The 19,535-nt window shown below is 45.0% G+C and overlaps 4 protein-coding genes across 6 annotated transcripts; all 4 read left to right on the top strand.

Moving 5' to 3' along the window:
* Positions 1-382: 382 nt before the first annotated feature.
* LOC115679257 (pentatricopeptide repeat-containing protein At2g13600-like) lies at positions 383-2,188 on the top strand. The gene has a single exon (XM_030602865.1). It carries the CDS (start codon positions 383-385, stop codon positions 2,186-2,188), a length of 1,806 nt encoding a protein of 601 aa, XP_030458725.1.
* A 1,600-nt stretch (positions 2,189-3,788) lies between these two features.
* Positions 3,789-7,837, top strand: LOC115679186 (serine--glyoxylate aminotransferase). 2 transcript variants are annotated; one of them, XM_056309876.1, is made up of 6 exons: positions 3,789-3,946; positions 5,593-5,852; positions 5,935-6,219; positions 6,440-6,806; positions 6,887-7,097; positions 7,531-7,837. In XM_056309876.1, the coding sequence occupies exons 2-6, from the start codon at positions 5,648-5,650 to the stop codon at positions 7,666-7,668; spliced, it is 1,206 nt and encodes a 401-aa protein (XP_056165851.1). In that variant the 5' UTR covers positions 3,789-3,946; positions 5,593-5,647; the 3' UTR covers positions 7,669-7,837. The 2 variants fall into 2 exon arrangements, with proteins under 2 accessions (XP_056165851.1, XP_056165852.1); XM_056309877.1 differs by having other exon boundaries at positions 3,805-3,946; positions 5,598-5,852.
* A 2,694-nt stretch (positions 7,838-10,531) lies between these two features.
* Positions 10,532-12,733, top strand: LOC115679296 (F-box protein At4g18380-like). The gene has a single exon (XM_030602900.2). It carries the CDS (start codon positions 10,654-10,656, stop codon positions 11,857-11,859), a length of 1,206 nt encoding a protein of 401 aa, XP_030458760.1. The 5' UTR covers positions 10,532-10,653; the 3' UTR covers positions 11,860-12,733.
* Positions 12,734-14,652: 1,919 nt separating this feature from the next.
* LOC115679208 (probable magnesium transporter NIPA6) lies at positions 14,653-18,957 on the top strand. Of its 2 annotated transcripts, XR_008816228.1 has the most exons (10): positions 14,653-15,020; positions 15,137-15,193; positions 15,533-15,623; positions 15,738-15,898; positions 15,983-16,110; positions 16,432-16,569; positions 17,596-17,688; positions 18,006-18,126; positions 18,223-18,413; positions 18,540-18,957. XR_008816228.1 is itself a non-coding variant. In XM_030602800.2 (9 exons), exons 1-9 carry the CDS (start codon positions 14,849-14,851, stop codon positions 18,339-18,341), a joined length of 1,080 nt encoding a protein of 359 aa, XP_030458660.2. In that variant the 5' UTR covers positions 14,654-14,848; the 3' UTR covers positions 18,342-18,957. The 2 variants fall into 2 exon arrangements, 1 of the variants encoding a protein (XP_030458660.2); XM_030602800.2 differs by having other exon boundaries at positions 14,654-15,020; positions 18,223-18,957.
* Positions 18,958-19,535: the final 578 nt, after the last annotated feature.

Raw genomic sequence — 19,535 nt, 5'->3', positions numbered from 1 at the left:
AACACAGAAACTTGAGGTTTCAACACCGGCGGATAAAATTATACACAGATTGTTTCCAAATGCAAAGGTGTCCGGATGTGATATGATAACGTCACAGGAGATACGAACTTTAGAACAAAATATTGAATTTGGTATGTTCAGTAAACAAAATTGTCTTTCACTCAAGCAACACTATTTTTTTCCGTCCTGATAGAGAAGTAAAATTAGGCTTAATCGATTTTTTTTTCTATTAATACTCAATTTCGGAAAACGTTTGCTAGAAAAGATAAAAAGTTTCAAATCCCACGTCCAGTAGCCGTTGAAACTCGACCCCGACCAAAATACAAAATTCTCGCACTCCCGGGAAGGAAAGGGAAAAAGACCTAGCTAGCTTTCCCTTCACATGTACAAAGCGCGAGCTCTCCATGCTTCCCTCATCAAGCAAGGTCTTCACAGCCATGCCTATCGATGCAACCTCCTCCTCCAATCCTACGTCAAGTCCAATTCCTTATCCGACGCCCGGAAGCTACTTTCCGCCATGCCCGCCGCCAACGCCGTCTCCTACAACACCGTCTTGTCCGGTTACTTCAACTCCGGTTCATTCGCCGAGGCCCTGAGCCTCTTCGAATCCGCCCCTGGGAAAGACTGCCAGTCGTGGAACATCGTCATTTCTGGGCTTGCTAAGTGCAATTGGCACGAGCGGGCACTGACCCATTTCTTGAAAATGCGACTCTCTGTTGTTAGGCCGGATGGTGTTACGTACTCGATTGTGGTTCCTTGTTGTGATCTGGGGTTGGGAAAACAAGTTCATGGTGAGATTGTGAAGATGGGCGTGGGTTCAGATGCCTTTCTGGGGACTAACTTGATGAGAATGTATGGGGGAGCTGGGGATGTGCATAGTGCGAGGAAGGTGTTCGGCGAAATGCCTGAGAGGGACTTAGTTGCGTGGAATGCCATGATCTCTTGTTTCTCTAAGCATGGAGGCGGTGACACTTGTGTAGAATTATTTCGCGAGCTTTGCAGAGAAGGGATTCAGCCTGATGAATATACCTATGCCATTATTTTAAATGATTTCGGGTCGCACGCCCAGCTGTTTGAAGCGATGATAGTGCATTCGGCAGTTATTCGCCGTGGGTACTGCTCTGATTGCTTTATAAACAATGCCTTGATCGACTTGTACTTTGAGTGTGGATTTGTTGCTTCTGCTTTCAAGTTGTTTGAGGAGATTGCCGACCCTGATCTTGCTTCTTGGACGACGATGATAGTTGGGTTTTCACAGAGTGGGCACATGGAACTTGCAGAGTCTTTGCTCCATGAAATGCGTATCCAAGATCTGAAGCCTAATTCTTTCACCTTCGGTGGTATGCTTGGTGGTTGTGCTACCTCCAATGCATTGCAGTGGGGAAAGCAACTTCATGCACTTGTTTTGAAGTGTGGACTAGAAAATGAGGTGGTTGTAGGAAGTTCACTTTTAGATGTGTATTCCAAGTGCGGCGAGATGGACAATGCTTTAAAAGCATTTAGGGGCCTCTCTGAAAAAGATATTGTTTCGTGGAATGGAATTATATGTGGGTATGCTGCAAATGGCAAAGCTGAAGAGGCTCTGAAGCTTTACAATGAGATGTTGAGAGAAGGATCACCAGGTGTTTCCCCGAATGTTGTCACTTTCGTGGGAGTTCTCAGTGCTTGTTGTCATGCTGGCTTAGTGGAGGAAGGTTGCCATCATTTCATTGATATGGTTCATAGGCATTGCATCAAGCCCACTGTGGAGCATTATACGTGCATAGTTGATTTGCTTGGGAGAGCAGGACACTTAGAGGAAGCCGAGGCTCTTCTTTTGAGCTTGCCTTCTGAGCCTGATGTGGTAATATGGGGAGCATTGCTTGGAGCCTGCAAACTACATGGGAATTTAAGAATGGCAAGACGTGTTTCCGAACATCTTCATGCTAATGAACCATTTAGCTCGTCAAACTATGTGCTTCTTGCCAATTCTTATACAGACAGTGGCAGGTGGGGTGAAGCAGTAGAAGTTAGAGAATTGATGGAAGCGAGAGGAGTCCAAAAGAATGTGGGATATACTTGGATTGATATCAGGGGTTGTATGCATTTGTTCCTCTCTGGTGATAAGTTACATCCTTTAATTGATAATGTGCGCAAAGTCCTTAAGAGATTACATTTGCACATTGATGAAGTGCTCACAATAAGTTAGACATATTCTTTTCATTCTTTTTTCCCCGCTGATGTACAGCAAACCTGTGGGGGAGTCCCTTTTCTGTTTGTAGTGTTACAGCAAATTTCATCTCTTACCTAATTTGTGGTGCTGGTCAACTGTACATTGTATCCTGTAATTTAAAGTTTCAGTGGAAGTTGCGAAACCATGCAGTGTGATAAGTCTGTCATCTTGTTAATTTCCGTCTAGTTCTCTATCTTAAGCGAAAGCATTGAAAAGCGAGGCAATGATACTTCACGTTTGGTTATACTAAGGATCGGTATTAGTACAGCAAGCTGCAGAACACGCTTTTTCTGTAAGAGTGCTGACTGCTTTTATCCATGTTCCTGTAAGTGATGCATCTCCATAGGGTAGGATTACCTGGATGCCGTGACCCGTCAATTCACTGTGCCCTTCGACAGATGGGATTTCAATTTCTCCTACTAACATCAATTGTGTGAAAATTACGAATCAAAGGGTCCATCAGCTATTATTTTTAAGCTATGCCTTCTGTTCTCCACCTAGATGCAATGTTATCAGATATTAGATCGAGTACTCAAAAGGATCTCTCCCCTAAGACTTGGACATAGTCTGTGACAAGCAAGTTGAAAGAGGAAAGAGCGACTGTACGAGATTCGAATCATTTCCAGTGACAAAGAAAGAGGAGAAGGCACCAAAAAATAGTGTGACCCACAAAAGAGCTGGATGACGGCCAGATTACCAGAAAGCAGCTTCAACATTAGGAAGACAAAACTGCAATAAAAACAAAGATGGAAAAAATGCTGTATGGCCCTGGTTAATGGCAATAGGGTGTGGTTCTCAGCGCATTATCACTTTATCTTTCGCGTCGTCTCTCAACCACATGCTTGCTTTACTATGTACGAGCTCTCGTGCATCGGAAGAGACATGGCAAGTTACGGTGCCAATTGGTGATGAACCATTTTGATGTAGAGGCCCATTTCTGCCATTTTCCCCCTTAAGCTATTCTTTTCTTTTTCGTTGCAAAACTTCCTGCAAGCAAGACTTGAATGATGAGCAGATACCTTGAAGTCAATTCATTTCTGGTTACCGATGTTCGTTACTTACGAGCATCACTCGATGAACACGAGCATCGCCTTCTTAACCTCCGACGAACTCTTTAAAGCACAAATAATGTCATAGTTTAGTAAAGCGGTAGATTGAGTAATGCGGCGGACTTTCATCGGAAGCCGAATATGACCCAATTGTTTACGGTTTCAATAGCCGTCGCCCGCCACCTTACTTGGCACCCCGATTTCGATCCACCCTCCTTTAGAATATCTAAATATCGTACGGAAAGAATTAAGGTTAAACCGATGATCTCTCGCTGTTATCATCGGTCTAATTCGACCGTAGGAGCAAGAAGAGAGGATGACTGCGTGAGAACCACCCAAAGAGGCAGAGCAATATCGGAACTCTTTTCCCGTGCAGATGTCAAAATGAGAAGACGGTGTTTTCACATGCGTCACCCATTTCTCAGCCGCAAGACCGCGAACACGTGGCCCGCTCTTATCCGCCACGTGGACCGGGGCGGGGGTGGGCTGGCCCCGCGGGGAGCGTTGGTTGGCTCCCCCGCGCTCTTATAAAAATGAAGCGACGGATCGAGCCATCTGGGCTCGTATCGGCCGGCCAACAACAAGAAGCAGAGACCGCAGAGACTCATCGGGCACGTCTCTCTGTCTCTCTCTCTCTCTCTCATCTCTTCCCTCCCTGTGCTGACAATTTGGAGGAAGCGAGGAGGTAAACTTCTGCCGATTTTACGAACGATTCTTGTCCGCGATTCTGTTCGATGAATCGTTTCTGGGTTCTTGTGTTCTTTGTACGTGCGCATGCATGCGCTTGTTAATGCTCTTCGAGCTTGACTCCCACTCTTCTCATCGCTGACCGGCTCTAAGTCTTGAGAGTGTTTTGTTTGCTTTTACTCTATCCAACAGATTGTTTGTTTTACAAAAGTTGTCAGAAGGTGATCGATGATGGTATGGTAGTAGTATTTGCTGAACCTTGGGCTCTTGGCTCTGTTTCTGATTAATGGAAGTGGCTTTCCTCTTTCCTGGTGAGTAGATAGTTCCATCGGAGTGGCTGTTGGGAGCATTCTGACAAAATTGAGCCGAAATAAAATGGGTTTGAGGAAAGGAATGGAGAGAACTTACAAAGTTTTGCTGAAACAAATGTTTTCGGCGGATTATGGAATTGAAGATCATGTTTTCTCAGACCATAATGAAAGTTACTATGTTTTTGTTGATAGTTTTAAGGTTGGATATGGCAACGATACAGTCTTCTTCTTTAAGTTAAGATGTCCACTGAAATAACCTCCGAAGTTCATCCTGTCCTGCTTTAGACTCCTTAGTTGACGAAGTTCAATATTTTACTTCTTCGAGGGTTCTCTCTTTTGCTGAACAATCTTTCAAGTACTCATTTGCGCATGAAGGGATCCCTCAGCGTTGCTTATGCAAAGCTGAGCATATCGACGGTTTGCCTTCTTACAGTGTGCCTACTCAAGTACTGAAATGTTGATTAGGCTGTAGTCATTGGCTTTTCCCGACTTATTGAAAGCAAATTCAGGGGAAACAGCTGAAAAACGCAGTTTCGAGGTTTTGAGAATAAGAAACACTCAAAGATGTTGTAACAGACTGGTATGCTTGAGGAAATATTTATACGAAGCTGATAGTTTTAGGGAAAAATTAATGGTACGGACACACGTTGTTCTGTTTTGTGGAGAAAGGGAACTTAAATTCAGTTTCGACATGTCACTCCTTTCAAACAATTAATCGATAATCAACCTCTTGAAGCCCAAGCCACTTGTTTTTGTTAACAAGGTGTTAATTTGCTTTCTGATCGAGTTTCTTATGGATATGTCTCGAGCAATCTATTGTCAAGGAGAAAATGTTGTCGCGCAATATTTTGTTCTCTGACATTCGGTTATGCTTTGTTCCAATTCAAAGCCTAACATCATATCAAACAAGCATGTCAAGTTCCAGCGAGAAGACAAACTTTATGCCTTCATTCCCATCAGTCAATGAAGGAACAGACGGTTCATCGTTATGCTAATTATAAGGATGGCTCTGTCTCTTTAGCTTTTATTCTTGCTTTGTTCCACCCCCTGTTATACCACATAGATTAGCTTGATTAAAGGAAGCAGATTTGCATGATGATGACAAATATCTTCGCCACTATGCATGTCTTTCTAGAGTGAGGTGCACGCTCTTTTCTTATACAGACATAAATTTTGGGAATGAGGATTTATTTCGGTTCTTGATGGTACACTCAGACTAAAGAGTCCAAGATCAAGCAAGGCAATAAACGTAGTATAGAAATTTTAGTACTACGTAGTTCTTTACTTCAATCAGATGCAGAGTTTAATTGCTCCCACCAAAAACAAATTGCAGCATAGGCCTCGCAAAATCTCAAGACTCCAATTTGTGAATTTCTGAAGAAGGGAAGATGGATTACGTAAATGGACCAGGACGGAACCACCTCTTTGTTCCGGGCCCCGTCAACATCCCGGACCAGGTCATTCGTGCTATGAACAGGAACAATGAGGATTACCGTTCGCCCGCTATTCCGGCACTTACCAAGACTCTCCTCGAGGATGTGAAGAAAATTTTCAAGACTACTACCGGAACCCCATTCCTCATTCCCACCACTGGTACATCCTTCATTGAAAAAGCTGTGTGATAAAGCATTTAGCCTTTCATGTATGCAATCCAAAGTTGCGGTCTTGGTTTTAGGTACTGGTGCATGGGAGAGCGCTCTGACCAACACGTTGTCTCCTGGAGATCGGACCATCTCGTTCTTGATCGGCCAATTCTCTCTGCTCTGGATTGATCAGCAGCAACGCCTCGGCTTCGATGTGGATGTCGTCGAAAGTGACTGGGGCCAGGGTGCCAATCTCGACATCCTGGCATCGAAGCTTGCTGCCGACACTGCACACACCATTAAGGCGGTATGCATCGTCCACAATGAGACAGCAACTGGAGTCACCAACCACCTGGCTAAAGTAAGAAAAATACTTGGTAAGGACATAACATTTGCACTAGTCCAAGCTTTGAATTCATGTCTTCAGCATTTATCTTTCTGATCTATGATTAGAAGGGCTCTTATCACTGCATTGGTTGCATTATATTGTACTGAACGTCGACAAGTTATTTCATGTCTTTTTGCTACGATTTTATCTTTTTAACTAATTGCTTTAATAGGCCCTTCTGTAATATCATGCGACGTATTTACTTGCAGATGACTATAGGCACCCAGCCCTGTTTTTGGTCGATGGAGTCTCTTCAATCTGTGCTCTCGATTTCCGCATGGACGAATGGGGAATCGACGTGGCCTTGACTGGTTCTCAGAAAGCGCTCTCTCTTCCCACTGGAATGGGCATTGTTTGTGCAAGCCCCAAGGCTCTGGAGGCATCCAAAACTGCAAAGTCGGTCAAAGTCTTCTTCGACTGGAAAGACTACCTCAAGTTTTACAGGATGGGAACCTATTGGCCATACACCCCTTCCATTCATCTACTGTACGGGCTGCGAGCTGCTCTCGATCTCATTTTCGAGGAAGGACTTGATAACGTGATCGCGAGGCATAACCGTCTCGCCACAGCAACTAGGTAAGGCCATTATTTCCTCAATCTTTGTCTGATCATCTCTCATTTGTCTTGATCTAATGACTTATTTCATTTGACTTCAGGATTGCTGTAGATGCGTGGGGGTTGAAGAACTGCACACAAAAGGAGGAGTGGTTCAGCGACACCGTGACAGCGGTTGTTGTTCCCCAGTATATCGATAGCTCCGAAATTGTGAGGAGGGCATGGAAGAGATACAATTTGAGTTTAGGCCTGGGACTGAACAAAGTGGCTGGAAAAGTCTTCAGGATAGGCCATCTTGGCAATCTGAATGAGGTATGTTTCTTTCCACTGTCGATAACATGAATTTTGAACTTGCAAGATAAACAAGCAAAAGGTTTGCACTTCTAAAACCTTTACTCGCTGAAAGATTCGCCTCTCAATCATTAAGTGCGAAATGGGTTGTGGAAATCTGATAGTTGCTTCGTGTCTTTAAAACCTGGAGACAGCATTGCATATGCAAAATTCCTGTCAGTGTTGTTAAATAACACAAATTTAGGCACCACCCAGTTTGGATTTACAAATCCTGGTCGCTTGATCAGCAAAAAACTCATACTTATTATGTCAGTATTGAGCACGAGCATGGGTGTGATGGCGAGCGTGCATCGCACGAGGGTCTTTCTTATTAGAAGCACATATTCCCCATTTCCTTCATCCTGGAATTCCATTATCATCTGGACACAAATGTTCCTCTCTGCTCTATTTTCAGCTGCAACTGCTGGGTTGTCTCGCCGGCGTGGAGATGGTGCTCAAGGATGTGGGCTACCCCATCAAGCTCGGAAGCGGGGTTGGGGCCGCGTCTGCATACCTCCAAAATACCACCCCAGTGATCGCATCCAGGATCTAAAGAAACAAGCTTCGCCTGCCTCAATCATGTAATTAGTTGTCCTCTTCAACCATCATTCCTTTAGAATTCCCATGTAAAAACATACGCTGTTTTCCTATTTTTGCAAGTACTCTTGAGGTTCCCCGAGCTCCTGGTTTGATATAACATTACATTACGCACTGTGCTCGAATCGGACTTTCGTGGTTCCTGCCACTCTCGATTGTGGACAATGTTCGCATCCAAAGGTGCTCTGAGTTCGAAAGATTGATGAGCGATCGAGCATGTTGTTTGTGAAACTTGTTAGCTCAGGTTTTATGATAAGGTTCATCCCCTTGTTCGACTTGGAAGTTGTAGGACCTTCGGATTTCCTAGTCCACTGGTGTCCTGACCCGGTGATTCTCGTAGGTTTTTTGCTAGTCATGGAAGAGCACATCCAGACTACTTTGACTGCTGTTTACTGTTAGGACCCTAATGCGTGCGCACCCATCAAAATGCCCGCCCTTGAATCTCGCGGACCTTTCGATCACAAAAAAAAAAAAAAAAATCTCGCGGACCTTGTGCGAAATCCACTAGTTTCGGGTTTGAACGCGGAGTACTGCGTATTCGGAAGTCAAATCTAGCAACACTCGAGGAACAATAGCAATTGATTCCAAGATGATAATTAGTTACTTCGACGTACGCACGAGTCAAGACCAGTGGTTGTAACGACACTCGAATATGGAGCCGAGTTATTTGTGGTAGGGGTGAGCGGTTTCAGATTCCTTATAGGTTCCACCTGGAATCTGGAACCTGGAACCTACCTTCGGATACAGGTTCCTCAATTTTTGGAACCTAGAACCTTACCGTTAGAACCTGGAACCTATAACCTACCCTATCATAGGTTCTAGGGTCTAACGGTTTTTTTATTTATTTCATTTTTAGTTAAACAAAACGAAAGTGAATGCAATAATACTAAAAAAGCTTGTCATTCACAAAAAAGAATACAAAATACTAATTTTCCTGGCATTACAATTCAAATAAATACGGTTAAATTAAGAAGTCATTGCGTGAATCAATACTATGAGTGAACGGTTCCATGTTCCGTATAGGAACCTGCCCATGATAATAAGTGCCTCATTTTTTGGAACATGGAACCTACCTTATTGCAAGTTCTAGAGTCTACCAAAGTTTCACATGTATTATTAATTGAACAATTATAGTGAATCATCACCTTTAATGAAACCAATAGTGAACCTACCCACTTGCTGTTATGATTCACTGACCACAACTTATATTTAAACATATGAAGAATATGAAACATTAACAAGTCATGAAATGAAAGCTCATACTAGTGGTTCCAGATTATACATTCATCGTCTAACTCCATAAAACACCACAGGATCACGCGAAGACATAGATCAAGAAAAAACATAAAAAACTTATTTAGATTCCAGGTTTCACCTACCTAGAACCTGGAACCTACCCGTTGAAACGGGTTCTCTAATTTTTGGAATCTGAAACCTACCTTGCATATTTTGGAACCCGTAATCTACAGGTTCCCATCGGTCAGGTTCTCGGATTCCAGGTTCTACCTTGGAACCATGCTCACCCCTAATTCGTGGTGCATCAAGTGACGTCTGCATCTCGTAAGGAACTTGGAATACGTTTGCCTCGTGAAAAACGAATAATTTGAAAAATATTATTTTAAAAGATGATCTCTTATATCACTTATAAAATCGAATGAATGAAAATATTTAAACATAAATTATTTATGATCAATTAATTACTCCAGGCAATACTAATAATTATTTTTTTTTAAAATAATTATCTAAATAATTTATTTTTCGCGAAATAAATAGTATTTTTGAGTTTCTTTTTTTGATAAATTTTTTTTTTTGGAGTTCCTTTAATTGGTAATCGTAAATAGAAAAGAGTATACTCCAATTAGGTAAAACACGTCAATTATCACGTGATGCCAGCAGCAGCCAATCGACCTGCGAGTCACGTCATCGCGGGAGGAACGGCTCCGTCCAGTGCATCTACGTGGCAACTCTTGAAAAGTCAGGATAAGGATGCCAAAAGTCAACTCGGTCCACGGCCATACACATGAGAAAAGTCGCGGGTGCTGTGGGAGGAGGAGTACGACTTTCAAGACCCCCCCTCCCCTCCCTTCTCATTGATTCTATCCAACGACAAATGTACATTGAATCCAATTCTTCAATTCATGGGCATTAAAATTCCACTCTACCCTCTAAGACTTAAGACTCCACGCTGGCTTTTCATTTTTTCGAAACATTAATTACACATTACACGGAAAACATAATGACATCCGAGAGTACCGCGATAACTCTGTCGTTGGCAAAAGTTGATACAGCATCGTAATCATCGGTCATACAGTTGATTCGACGGACGGCTCTACAGTTCCGTTTAAAGAGAAGCAAAACGTCAAAAGTCTTCTTACATATTCCACGAGGGCCGAGGAGATCGGGAGAGCTCGCATGTCTCGAGACGGGGCAACGGTTCTCTGCCCTCGACACTGACGGAGGCGGATGCGGCAACTCGGTGGGACCATCGACGCGACAACCGTTGGGATGGATATATGATTGGGCAATTCTTTTGCTTATAAAGATTTATTTCACGAGCGAACATTGTACGAAGGCACGTGATACATGTCTCGGCGCATCAGCATAAACGTTGTTCGCGTCGACCCGGCCGGTCGGAATCTACGTCTCTCTCCTACGTAGCATGAGATGGTGCGTGTGCAAAAATCTGTGTGTACCATTCAAAACCGCGTCCCTCGCCATTTGTCTCTCTCTCTCTCTCTCTACACGACCGCCTTTCTTTTTCTCTCTCTCTTCCCGTATATATATAATACAAAAACCGTCCTCCGCAAAACCTCCATTTCTACCTTATCTCTTCATCTTCAACCTCTCTCTCTCTCTCTCTCTCTCTCTCTTCGAGAACCCCCACCTAAACCCAGATTCTGTATTCGCCGCCATCGCAACCCACGACCCAGAACTTCCATCCATGGATCTTCGAAGACCGGAGGAAGTTGTAGAAGAAGAAGGAGGAGGAGAAGGAGGAGAAGACCAGATCGGTCGCATACCGGACGACCTCCTCCTCCACATCCTCGGCCGTGTCCACGACGCGAGGTCCCTCGCCCGCTGCCTCGCCGTCTCCAGGCGCTTCTCCTCCCTCGTCCCCCTCGTCCCCACCGTCTCCCTCTCCTTCCCCTCTCGCCTCCTCCGCCGAGCCTCCTCCGGCCGCTGGCGCCCCCGGAGCAGCGGCAGCTACTTGTCTCGTCTCCTCGACAAATTCGTCCGCAGCCCGCTCCGCTCCCTCTGCCGCGTCGTTTCGCCCAAATTGGCCTCGTGCTCCGGCGGAGGAGACGGCGGCGACGACTGCGACTGCGATAACGGTTCCCGTCCCACCCCGGGCGAAGTGCTGAAACCCTTCAAAGGGATCGAGTCGCTGCGCGTGGAGCTCCCCTCCTGCGTCGACGCGGTCGGGCTCAACGGCAAGCGCACGGTCCTCAGGTGGACGGCTCGATTCGGGGGCGAGATGGAGAGCTGCGTCGTCCTCGGAGCGAATTCGCTGCGGAGGAGAGACGCCGCCGCAGCCGCCGACGCCTCCTCGGGAGAGGAAGGCGCGCCGGAACCGAGTCCGAGAGCCGTCGGAGAGGTCGAGCTCGAGCCCGCGCCGGTGATCGCGGAGGAGGAGCTGAAGTTGCGAGTGGTCTGGATCATTTCCTGTCTGATCGCCGCTTCCGCGAGGCACTACCTGCTGAAGCAGATCGTAGCGGATCATCCGATGCTGAAGAGCGTGTCGATCGTCGACTCGGACAAGCAGGGGAAGGTCGGGATGCGCGAGGAAGAGATCGCCGAGATGAGGAGATCCTTGGACTCGGCGCCGGCGGCCGCCGACGACGACGCGGCGGCGGCGGAGAGGATCCGAGTTCCGGACCTGAGGATGAAGCTGTGGTACGCGCCGGAGTTGGAGCTGCCGGAGTCCGGGTACGTGATGAGAGGGGCGACGATGGTGCTGATCGCGCCGGCGAGCAAGGCCGGCGGGGAGCAGGGGAAGGCGAAGGAAGGGGGCGACCTGGGCGATGCGGCGGCGAAGAGCGCGAGCTTCGAGGGAGGCGACGGGGAGGAGGAAGCGGCGTTCGGCGAGGCGGTGAGGGAGATGAGGAAGATGAAGAAGACGTACGTGCTGGAGATGAATTCCTTCTGAGATGAGATCGGACGCGGCAGATTGTTTGTTTTTTCTTTTTTTTTTTTAATGTTTCGACTTCCTCGGTTTTTTTTTTTTTTGGCACACATGTGTATGGTCGAAGCACGGGGTCGATTTGTTGATTCATTAGTGGAACAAATAAGGTTTCAAACTCTGTCGAGACGCTCGGTGACGAGATCACGGCCTCTTCATCTTGTCCATCTCTCTCCTCCTCCTCCTCCTCCTCCACTTTTTTTCTCTTTCGTGCGGCAGATACTGCTTGTGAGGTCCGCCCCGAACCTTCGTTCCCGACGCGAAACGAGTCGTGTTGCCGACCCGCAGGCGCTTGTAATTCCCTTTCGGATAGATCGAACTCGTCGAATTAATTAGATTCTTAAGGCAGGGCCCCCGATTAAATCGTGGGAGTTTGGTTTTAAAATCCTTGAACACGTTTTTTCTTCCTTTTTTTTCCAAGTAAGACAGCTCAACATAGCTGCTGCAAAATGTACTTGCCGTCGGACAAAGGACAAAAGAAACACGTATGCGCTGCGACCACCGTAGAATGATTGGAATGGTGAGGACGGAGCTCATGATTAAAATCAACGCTGACTCGAAATAGGTCATCCGTGATGTCAAAAAGGGGCCGCTGCCCTGCTTGCTTTTGAAGAATTCGCAGCTTTCACAAGGACTTAAAATGTTGATATTCTTCTGGTTCAGAGGTCGACTAAAGAACATGAAGTTAGATCGTCTTGTCTTCTGTATTTACATTCACTCGTTCACCCGAGAGAATTAACTCTTTTTTTTTTTTCTTTGGGCTAGTAGAAAGTGGTTGGGAGGAGACTGACCGGCCGCCCCATCGGCGTTATCATGGAATTTCCACATCTTGCGGTTTTAATGTTTGGCTTGTAGATCGGTCGAATCTCGATGTTGCATCGGCCCCGCCAAACCATTGTACGATGTAGTGGCGGAGTGACCTCTAAAGACGTTTGCTTGAGATGAGCTTAAACCATTATCATGAACTAGCTGCACTGTCGATTGGACGTGAGCCTCGTCTAGTGTGGGAGCTTAGCTTAGCGATCGATCTTCACACTTGCAATACTCAAAACTCCTGTTATTTGAAGGGAAATTGCTTGAGACTTGAGAGTAGAACTGTCAAAATGGCCTCAAACCCATTTGTGAACTCAAATTTGTTAAAATGGATCATATATGGATTACCTCAAATTTGACGGGCCTAATCATGACCCATAACGGCTTCTAAAATGAAAAGCCCAAAACAAATGGATTTAAATGAGATTCTTCGTTTTCTTCTCACATTACTCGCGATTTTTATTTCATTTTGCAGATTTCTTTTATTTTTCGTTAATTTATTTTTGAAGATCCGTTGGGCATTTCTCTCTATGTTTGGGTTGGGTCATGTAAGTGGGTTTGGGTTGGGTTGGATTGGGTAGGAGCCATCTAATTTGTTTAGTAAATAAATGTGCCAATATAAGTTAGAACCCATTTATGACCCACCCAAATTCATCCCAAACCACTTACTTGCCTTCTCTACTTGAGAGTAAGTTTTTATCTAAGCCATTTGTCACCTTAATTATCTTCGACTTATGTGAACGATCTCCTCGTCATAGCATCCAACCGAGATGGGGAGGCGCGTTGATTTGAGAAATTAAACTCTACATCGCTTTCTCATCACTATTTGCATTCTCTATCGATTGCCGATCTCGTGTTATCTTTTTCACTCTCCATTTGACAATTGATGTGAGGGATGATGGATTAAAATCGGGTGGCATCTCAACCGTTGATTACGTCGATCAGATCGGAATCCGAGATCATTTAACGGTGATCGCATGCCGAAGTTGCACGCGCAAAGCGCAACTCCCAAACCATCCGGACCCCACCTCGGGCCCGTTTGGTTCGGCTTTGGGGAAATGCAAATACCTTTGGGCTAAAGGGGTTTTCCGAAATGCAAGTAGCGTTTGGTAAGTGTTTTATAAAATCAACTTGGGCTAAAGGACTTTTGCTATTTTTTTTTAAAAAAAAAACTCCGGTGGAGCTACACGGCCGGCCACCGCCTCCGGCCGGATCTGGTCGCCGCAACCGCCGACGGCCAGATCTGTCGCCGGCGACCACCGCCTAGGGTCGCGCGACCCGCAGCCGCCGCCCTGGGGTCGCGCGACCCGGCGACCGCCGCTGGGGTTGCCAAACCTCGGGCGGTCGCACAGGTCTCGCAACCCGGGCGAAGCGTTACTGGGTCGCGCGACCCGGGCGATCGCCGAGGTTCGCGACCCGAGGCGGCGGTCGCCAGGGTCGCGCGACCCCTGCGCGGTGGTCGCCGGAGTCGGGCTAGCCCTCAGGCGGCGGCCGCCGGACGTCGGTTTGGGGAAGATGAACAGTGTTGATAAATAGTGCAAGTTGCATTCCGAAAATGCAACTTCCCAAAGCACCTTCAGAGGTGCATTGGCCTAAGGTCTGTTGGCCAGCATTCCAAATGCAATTGCATTTCCCCAAAGTGAGTAAAAAAAATTGCCAAACGCCATTTGTATTTGGCCAAGGGGCTTTAGAGGCCAAATGAGCATTGGGAATGCTGAACCAAACGCCTCGTCTCCGCCGGGCGGTGGCACGGGTGCCAAGGACCGAATCCAACGACGCCACGCTTGAGATTCGCAAGTCGTCCCCCATCGTCCGTTGCAGCGTACGCATTATATCGTCAAAAGACTGGCTAAACCAAACAGAAGGAAATCACATTACTTGACCGCTTAATCCAAATTAACAGAGATTACATTTCTTTTTCAGCGGTTCAGAATAATAAAACCCGTCGTGGTTAGCGATTGATTAACATAAGAACGACGGGAGTAACAAGCCAACGGCCAAAAAAACCAGAACAGCGGCCGACGCATTAGCTGTATCCACATACACCGTAGGCTGCCTCTCGCCTTCGTTTTGACAGGGAGTATTCAGGGATTGTTAAAAAAACAGAAGAAGATCTGCAACAGCCCATGGTTGGACGACGTTCATGACAAGAGAGAGAGAGAAAGAGAGAGAGAGATCAGGAGGAATGGATTTCTCGACGGACAACCTGACCGGCGTCGTGTTGGCGCTCCTATCGAGCGGGTTCATCGGAGGTAGCTTCATCATCAAGAAGAAGGGCCTCCGGCGAGCTGCCGCCGTTTCTGGGGTGAGAGCTGGTAAATATCTTCGGATTTTCCCCGTTCCTTCAACAGAACGTAAGCTTTGACGAATTGGGTGTCTGGAATTTCTGATAAACGGGGACTGATTCGATGTCTTGATCTCTTGGTGAAAGGTGTTGGTGGGTATGCGTATCTGTTGGAGCCTCTGTGGTGGGTGGGCATGATCACGAGTAAGCTCCCGGATTTAATTTCCATCATTTATCTCTCCGGCTCGATAATTAGTGCCAATAGCTCGCTAAATCGATTCTAACCATTGAAATCAAGGTTGTTCGATGAACTTGGAGCATGTGCGTTGCTCTTTCGGCGGTGATAGTTAGTGTAAAACTGGCTTATGTTGCTTCGTGTTGCATTTTGTTGGAAATAGAGTGATAATCAGAATAGAGGAGAAACCAAGAAATTGAGCTATTAGCTTCATGCTTCAGTTTCTGAGCATCCCAGTGGTCCTGACCTGTTTCATCAGCTGAAAATTTGCAGAATTTGTTCTTGTTTTTTAATGTTTTCCGATGTAGTGATTGTTGGAGAGGTTGCGAATTTCATAGCTTACGCGTTTGCCCCGGCGGTGCTCGTCACTCCTCTCGGTGCTTTAAGTATAATTGTCAGGTAGTGTTTTTCTCCTCGGGTTATTGGCATGTTCTTGTGGGTGTTCGTTGCAGTATCTCAATATGAGCCCTTTTCGATTGTCCTCAATGTCTGTACTTTGGCTCGATTGGTTAGTGCCGTGCTGGCGCACTTCATCTTGAAGGAGAAACTACACAAGCTGGGGATCTTGGGCTGTGTGATGTGCATTGTTGGGTCTGTCATAATTGTCATCCACGCACCACAAGAGCGTCCCATCACTTCTGTTCAAGAAATATGGATTATGGCGACTCAAACAGGTCAGTCTTCGGGCTTGGTTTATTATGCGTTCTTTATACGATCACCGATTTGCTGATAACTGACTTCATTTATGGATTTTTCAGCTTTTCTGCTCTACGTCGGCTCAGTAATCATGCTGGTATTCGTCCTGGTTTTACATTTTTCACCTAGATGTGGGCACACGAATGTGCTAGTTTACACTGGCATCTGCTCGTTAATGGGCTCTCTCTCGGTAAATTACTTGCTTCGGCGTCTTTTGGATTTTTTTCTTCCTTCCGACCTATACTTTAGCGTATACGCGCCAACCAGATTGTTGGAAGCACCAATTAAACACAAGAGTTGATCTTGCATTATTAGCGTTAGGTAGATCATTGATTTGGGATACGGGGAGGCTCATCACCAGGGACACATTGTATTCTTTTCTATTTCTTTTTGTCCTGTCAAAACAAAGTTAATAAGTTACAATAATTACTGTGGACACATGCTTAATTTTCTTTTGCGTGTGGGTATTTTTTCTTTCTCAGTTCTCATCAGTTGTATGATCTGTCTGCAGGTGATGAGTGTGAAAGCCCTTGGGACTTCTTTGAAGTTGACTTTTGAGGGGAAGAATCAGTTGATCTATCCAGAGACTTGGTTTTTTATGTTGGTGGTGGCTACATGTGTTATTACCCAAATGAATTATCTCAATAAGGTCCGTTCCCTAGTTGTTATCCAATTTTGATTAGCTAACTGTTCCCAATGATGAATGTGTAAATTTTATTTTGTCATTGCCGCACAGCCACCGATAACATTTAATGACTCGCCAGATTTCCTCTTTTATTGTGACTTTTCCTTTTCCCTTATGTTGAGATTACACACAACATTGGGAGAAAAGGAAGTCATGGAATATCTGCATCTTTCTTAAGTAGATATGGTGCTTGTTGTCCTTTTTTGTGGTGCCCGATCAATTCGATGTTTCTTGTTTCTTGGGACTGTAGGACAGGTAAACCTTCTTTTTTCTTTGTTAGAAGCATTTTGTTGGTGATATGGTAAATTAACCAACTGGTTTAAAGTTAGCTCTGAAGATTATGATCATGAAGAAGTCGAATTCTTCTTTATTGACATTCTCTCTTTTTATTGTAAGGCTGTTTTGAGACTCCAGCCTCCGTACCTCTAGTCTTTATTTTGTGCATACTGATCCATTCGCAAACCTCATAAGTTGTGCTTAGAACAATCAGGAACTGTGGAGGAATTTCAGCCTTCTTTTCCTTTGAGTCTATGATAATCGAGGACTCTGAGTTTCTGACTCCTGCAATTCTTAACTAGATTTTCACATGTAAACTTGCATTAGTCTAAAACATATCTATCTTCCTGTGGCCTTTTGGCAAGGTTACTGCCCTCTATTCTTCATCGCTGAGATACAGTGGTGTAGCTTTTTCAACACCTAACTGGTAATTCTTTATGTTAGGGTCAGGGAGTCAAAGTCGTTTGCTTCAGAAACAATTTACAGTTGTTTTTTTCATGCAAAAGCTTTCTTTGCATTGCTTATGGACAAAATACTTGCTTGACGAGCTCAGTTTAAGAGCATTTCTTGGTCAGCTTGGTTTCTTTCTCATAAGTTTTGCTTTAGACATATAATAGTATCTGATAGATCGCAGTCAAAATGCGATCATCCTGTCATGCTTGCACTCCATGCTTACGACATTGTCCTGTCCTATCTTTGGTTTTGATGTTTCAGGCACTGGACACATTCAACACTGCAATTGTGTCGCCTATCTACTATGTTATGTTCACGACCCTTACAATCCTTGCCAGCGTTATAATGTTTAAGGTATGGAAAGGCACGATGCTCATTTTCATTTCATAGCGGCTTTGCTTATTCGACCTTCTAGTCTCTAGTGGAGTGGTGTCCTCGAGAGAGGATAGGCTAGCTGAAAACGGGAGCTGCAGCCACCCACCCCCACAATCCAATTATCTCGTTTTGAATCTGCACATTTCTAATACAGGATGTGCACGAGTTGACTAGTTACATAAGTTATATTTTGGGTTTTATTTGTTAAGACATGTTTACTTAAACATGTAGTCTTATAGTCTGTTAGTTGTAGTGTACTGTGTTGTAGTTACTAATATCGGCCATTTCCGTTCTAGGACTGGGATGGTCAGAGCGGTGGGGACATCATTTCAGAGATATGTGGTTTCATCGTTGTGCTCTCTGGGACCATATTGTTGCACACAACCAAGGATTTCGAAAGGAGTTCGTCCTTCAGAGGTGCGAAACTCGCTATTATTCTTTGTTTGAACCTTCATTTTCCGTTCTCTTTTAGTCCGATCAGATCATGTCATGTAACATTATAAGCAAATGCAGGTAACTTTGCGCCCGTGTCGTCTACCCTATCGACCCGGCTCTGCAGCGGAAACGGCGATTCCAAATATGACGAGGAAGGGGCACCACCACCCGAGGAAGTTTGCATGAGAAGACAATAGCGGTACTTCTTAGATGGTTTCTCGAGAAGAAATAATGGTCACTTCACTTCAAATTTACAAACTAAGCGGGAGGTAAGATGTACGGAATGCCCGTGATGATTCTTGCTCCAATTGCATCCGAATTCCAAAACATGCCGAGCCACCACGCGGCGCCCCTCAGCTCTCAGGTGTGGATTAGGTTTACTAATGATACTGCAGTTGTGGAGGCTTGTACAGCCAGTGAGTGAAGTGAAGGAAGCAAGATGTCGAAAAGAGTTGGGATCTTCAAGGCGATGCAAAAGCACACATTGTCATTCATCGGACGAGCCGAGTCTAATCCTCAAGCAGAACACGGAGCTGTCTCGAGCCCCGAGCGAACGGCGGTCGCTCTCGCACGAACCTTTTCTCGGGCACGCCCCCGGTATTGGGAAAAAAGCAACGACACTATGTGAATGAATGCCAGTTAGCTATTCTTTTCCTCCAGCAGATGACAGGGTGTTTTTGTTAGATGGATTGAGATTGATTCGTGTGGATAGAGAATTCTTTTCAAGATCGAGGTAGCTTGCCTTGTAAGTTCCAGCAAATGCTTCTAATCTGTTGTCCGCGAGGGCCCAGCGGAAGCGCGATCGCTGGATTTTATGTCCTTTTTCGACTATTAGTCGAGAAAAAAAAAAGGGTTAATCCGTGAAAAACAAAGTATACGCTAAGCTTTCGATACGAAATTCCCTATAAATTGAGACACGAAAATTAGCTTGGAGCCGATGTAATAAAAAAAGGGATAAGTGCACTAAAAGTCTTAAAATTTGTTAGGAAAGTGCAATTGGGTCCTAAAATTTTCAAGAAGTGCAAAAAAGTCCTAAAACTTATTAGGAAAGTGCACTTAAGTCTTAAAACTTTCAAAAAGTGTAAACAAGTCCTAAAACTTGTCACGAAAGTGCACACAAGTTCTAAAACTTTCAAAAAGTACAATCAATGGAAGGACTTGATTGAATCAATTTGACAAGTTTTAGGATTTGTTTGCACTTTCTTGACAAGTTTTAGGACTTGTTTGCACGTTTTGAAAGTTTTAGGACTCAAGTGCACTTTCGTGACAAGTTTTAAGATTTGTTTGCACTTTTTAAAAGTTTTAGGACTCAATTGCACTTTCGTGATAAGTTTTAGGACTTTGAACGCACTTATCTCATAAAAAAAAATTAGAAACAAAAAGTAAAAAGA

Source organism: Syzygium oleosum, unplaced genomic scaffold (genome assembly GCF_021117445.2).
Source record: "Syzygium oleosum isolate NSW1041296 unplaced genomic scaffold, Sole_v2.1 Sole_v2.03, whole genome shotgun sequence".
Taxonomy (NCBI): domain Eukaryota; kingdom Viridiplantae; phylum Streptophyta; class Magnoliopsida; order Myrtales; family Myrtaceae; genus Syzygium; species Syzygium oleosum.
The sequence above is the reverse complement of the archived record's forward strand: the minus strand, read 5'-3'. Positions and strand labels throughout refer to the sequence as shown.

Coding starts and splice junctions, on each gene's coding strand:
- LOC115679257 (XM_030602865.1), top strand. CDS start 383: ATGTACAAAGCGCGAGCTCTCCATGCTTCCCTCATCAAGCAAGGTCTT.
- LOC115679186 (XM_056309876.1), top strand. CDS start 5,648: ATGGATTACGTAAATGGACCAGGACGGAACCACCTCTTTGTTCCGGGC. Junction 5,853..5,934: donor ATTCCTCATTCCCACCACTG/GTACATCCTTCA, acceptor TCTTGGTTTTAG/GTACTGGTGCATGGGAGAGC. Junction 7,098..7,530: donor ATCTTGGCAATCTGAATGAG/GTATGTTTCTTT, acceptor CTCTATTTTCAG/CTGCAACTGCTGGGTTGTCT.
- LOC115679296 (XM_030602900.2), top strand. CDS start 10,654: ATGGATCTTCGAAGACCGGAGGAAGTTGTAGAAGAAGAAGGAGGAGGA.
- LOC115679208 (XM_030602800.2), top strand. CDS start 14,849: ATGACAAGAGAGAGAGAGAAAGAGAGAGAGAGATCAGGAGGAATGGAT. Junction 15,624..15,737: donor GCTTTAAGTATAATTGTCAG/GTAGTGTTTTTC, acceptor TCGATTGGTTAG/TGCCGTGCTGGCGCACTTCA. Junction 15,899..15,982: donor GATTATGGCGACTCAAACAG/GTCAGTCTTCGG, acceptor TGGATTTTTCAG/CTTTTCTGCTCTACGTCGGC.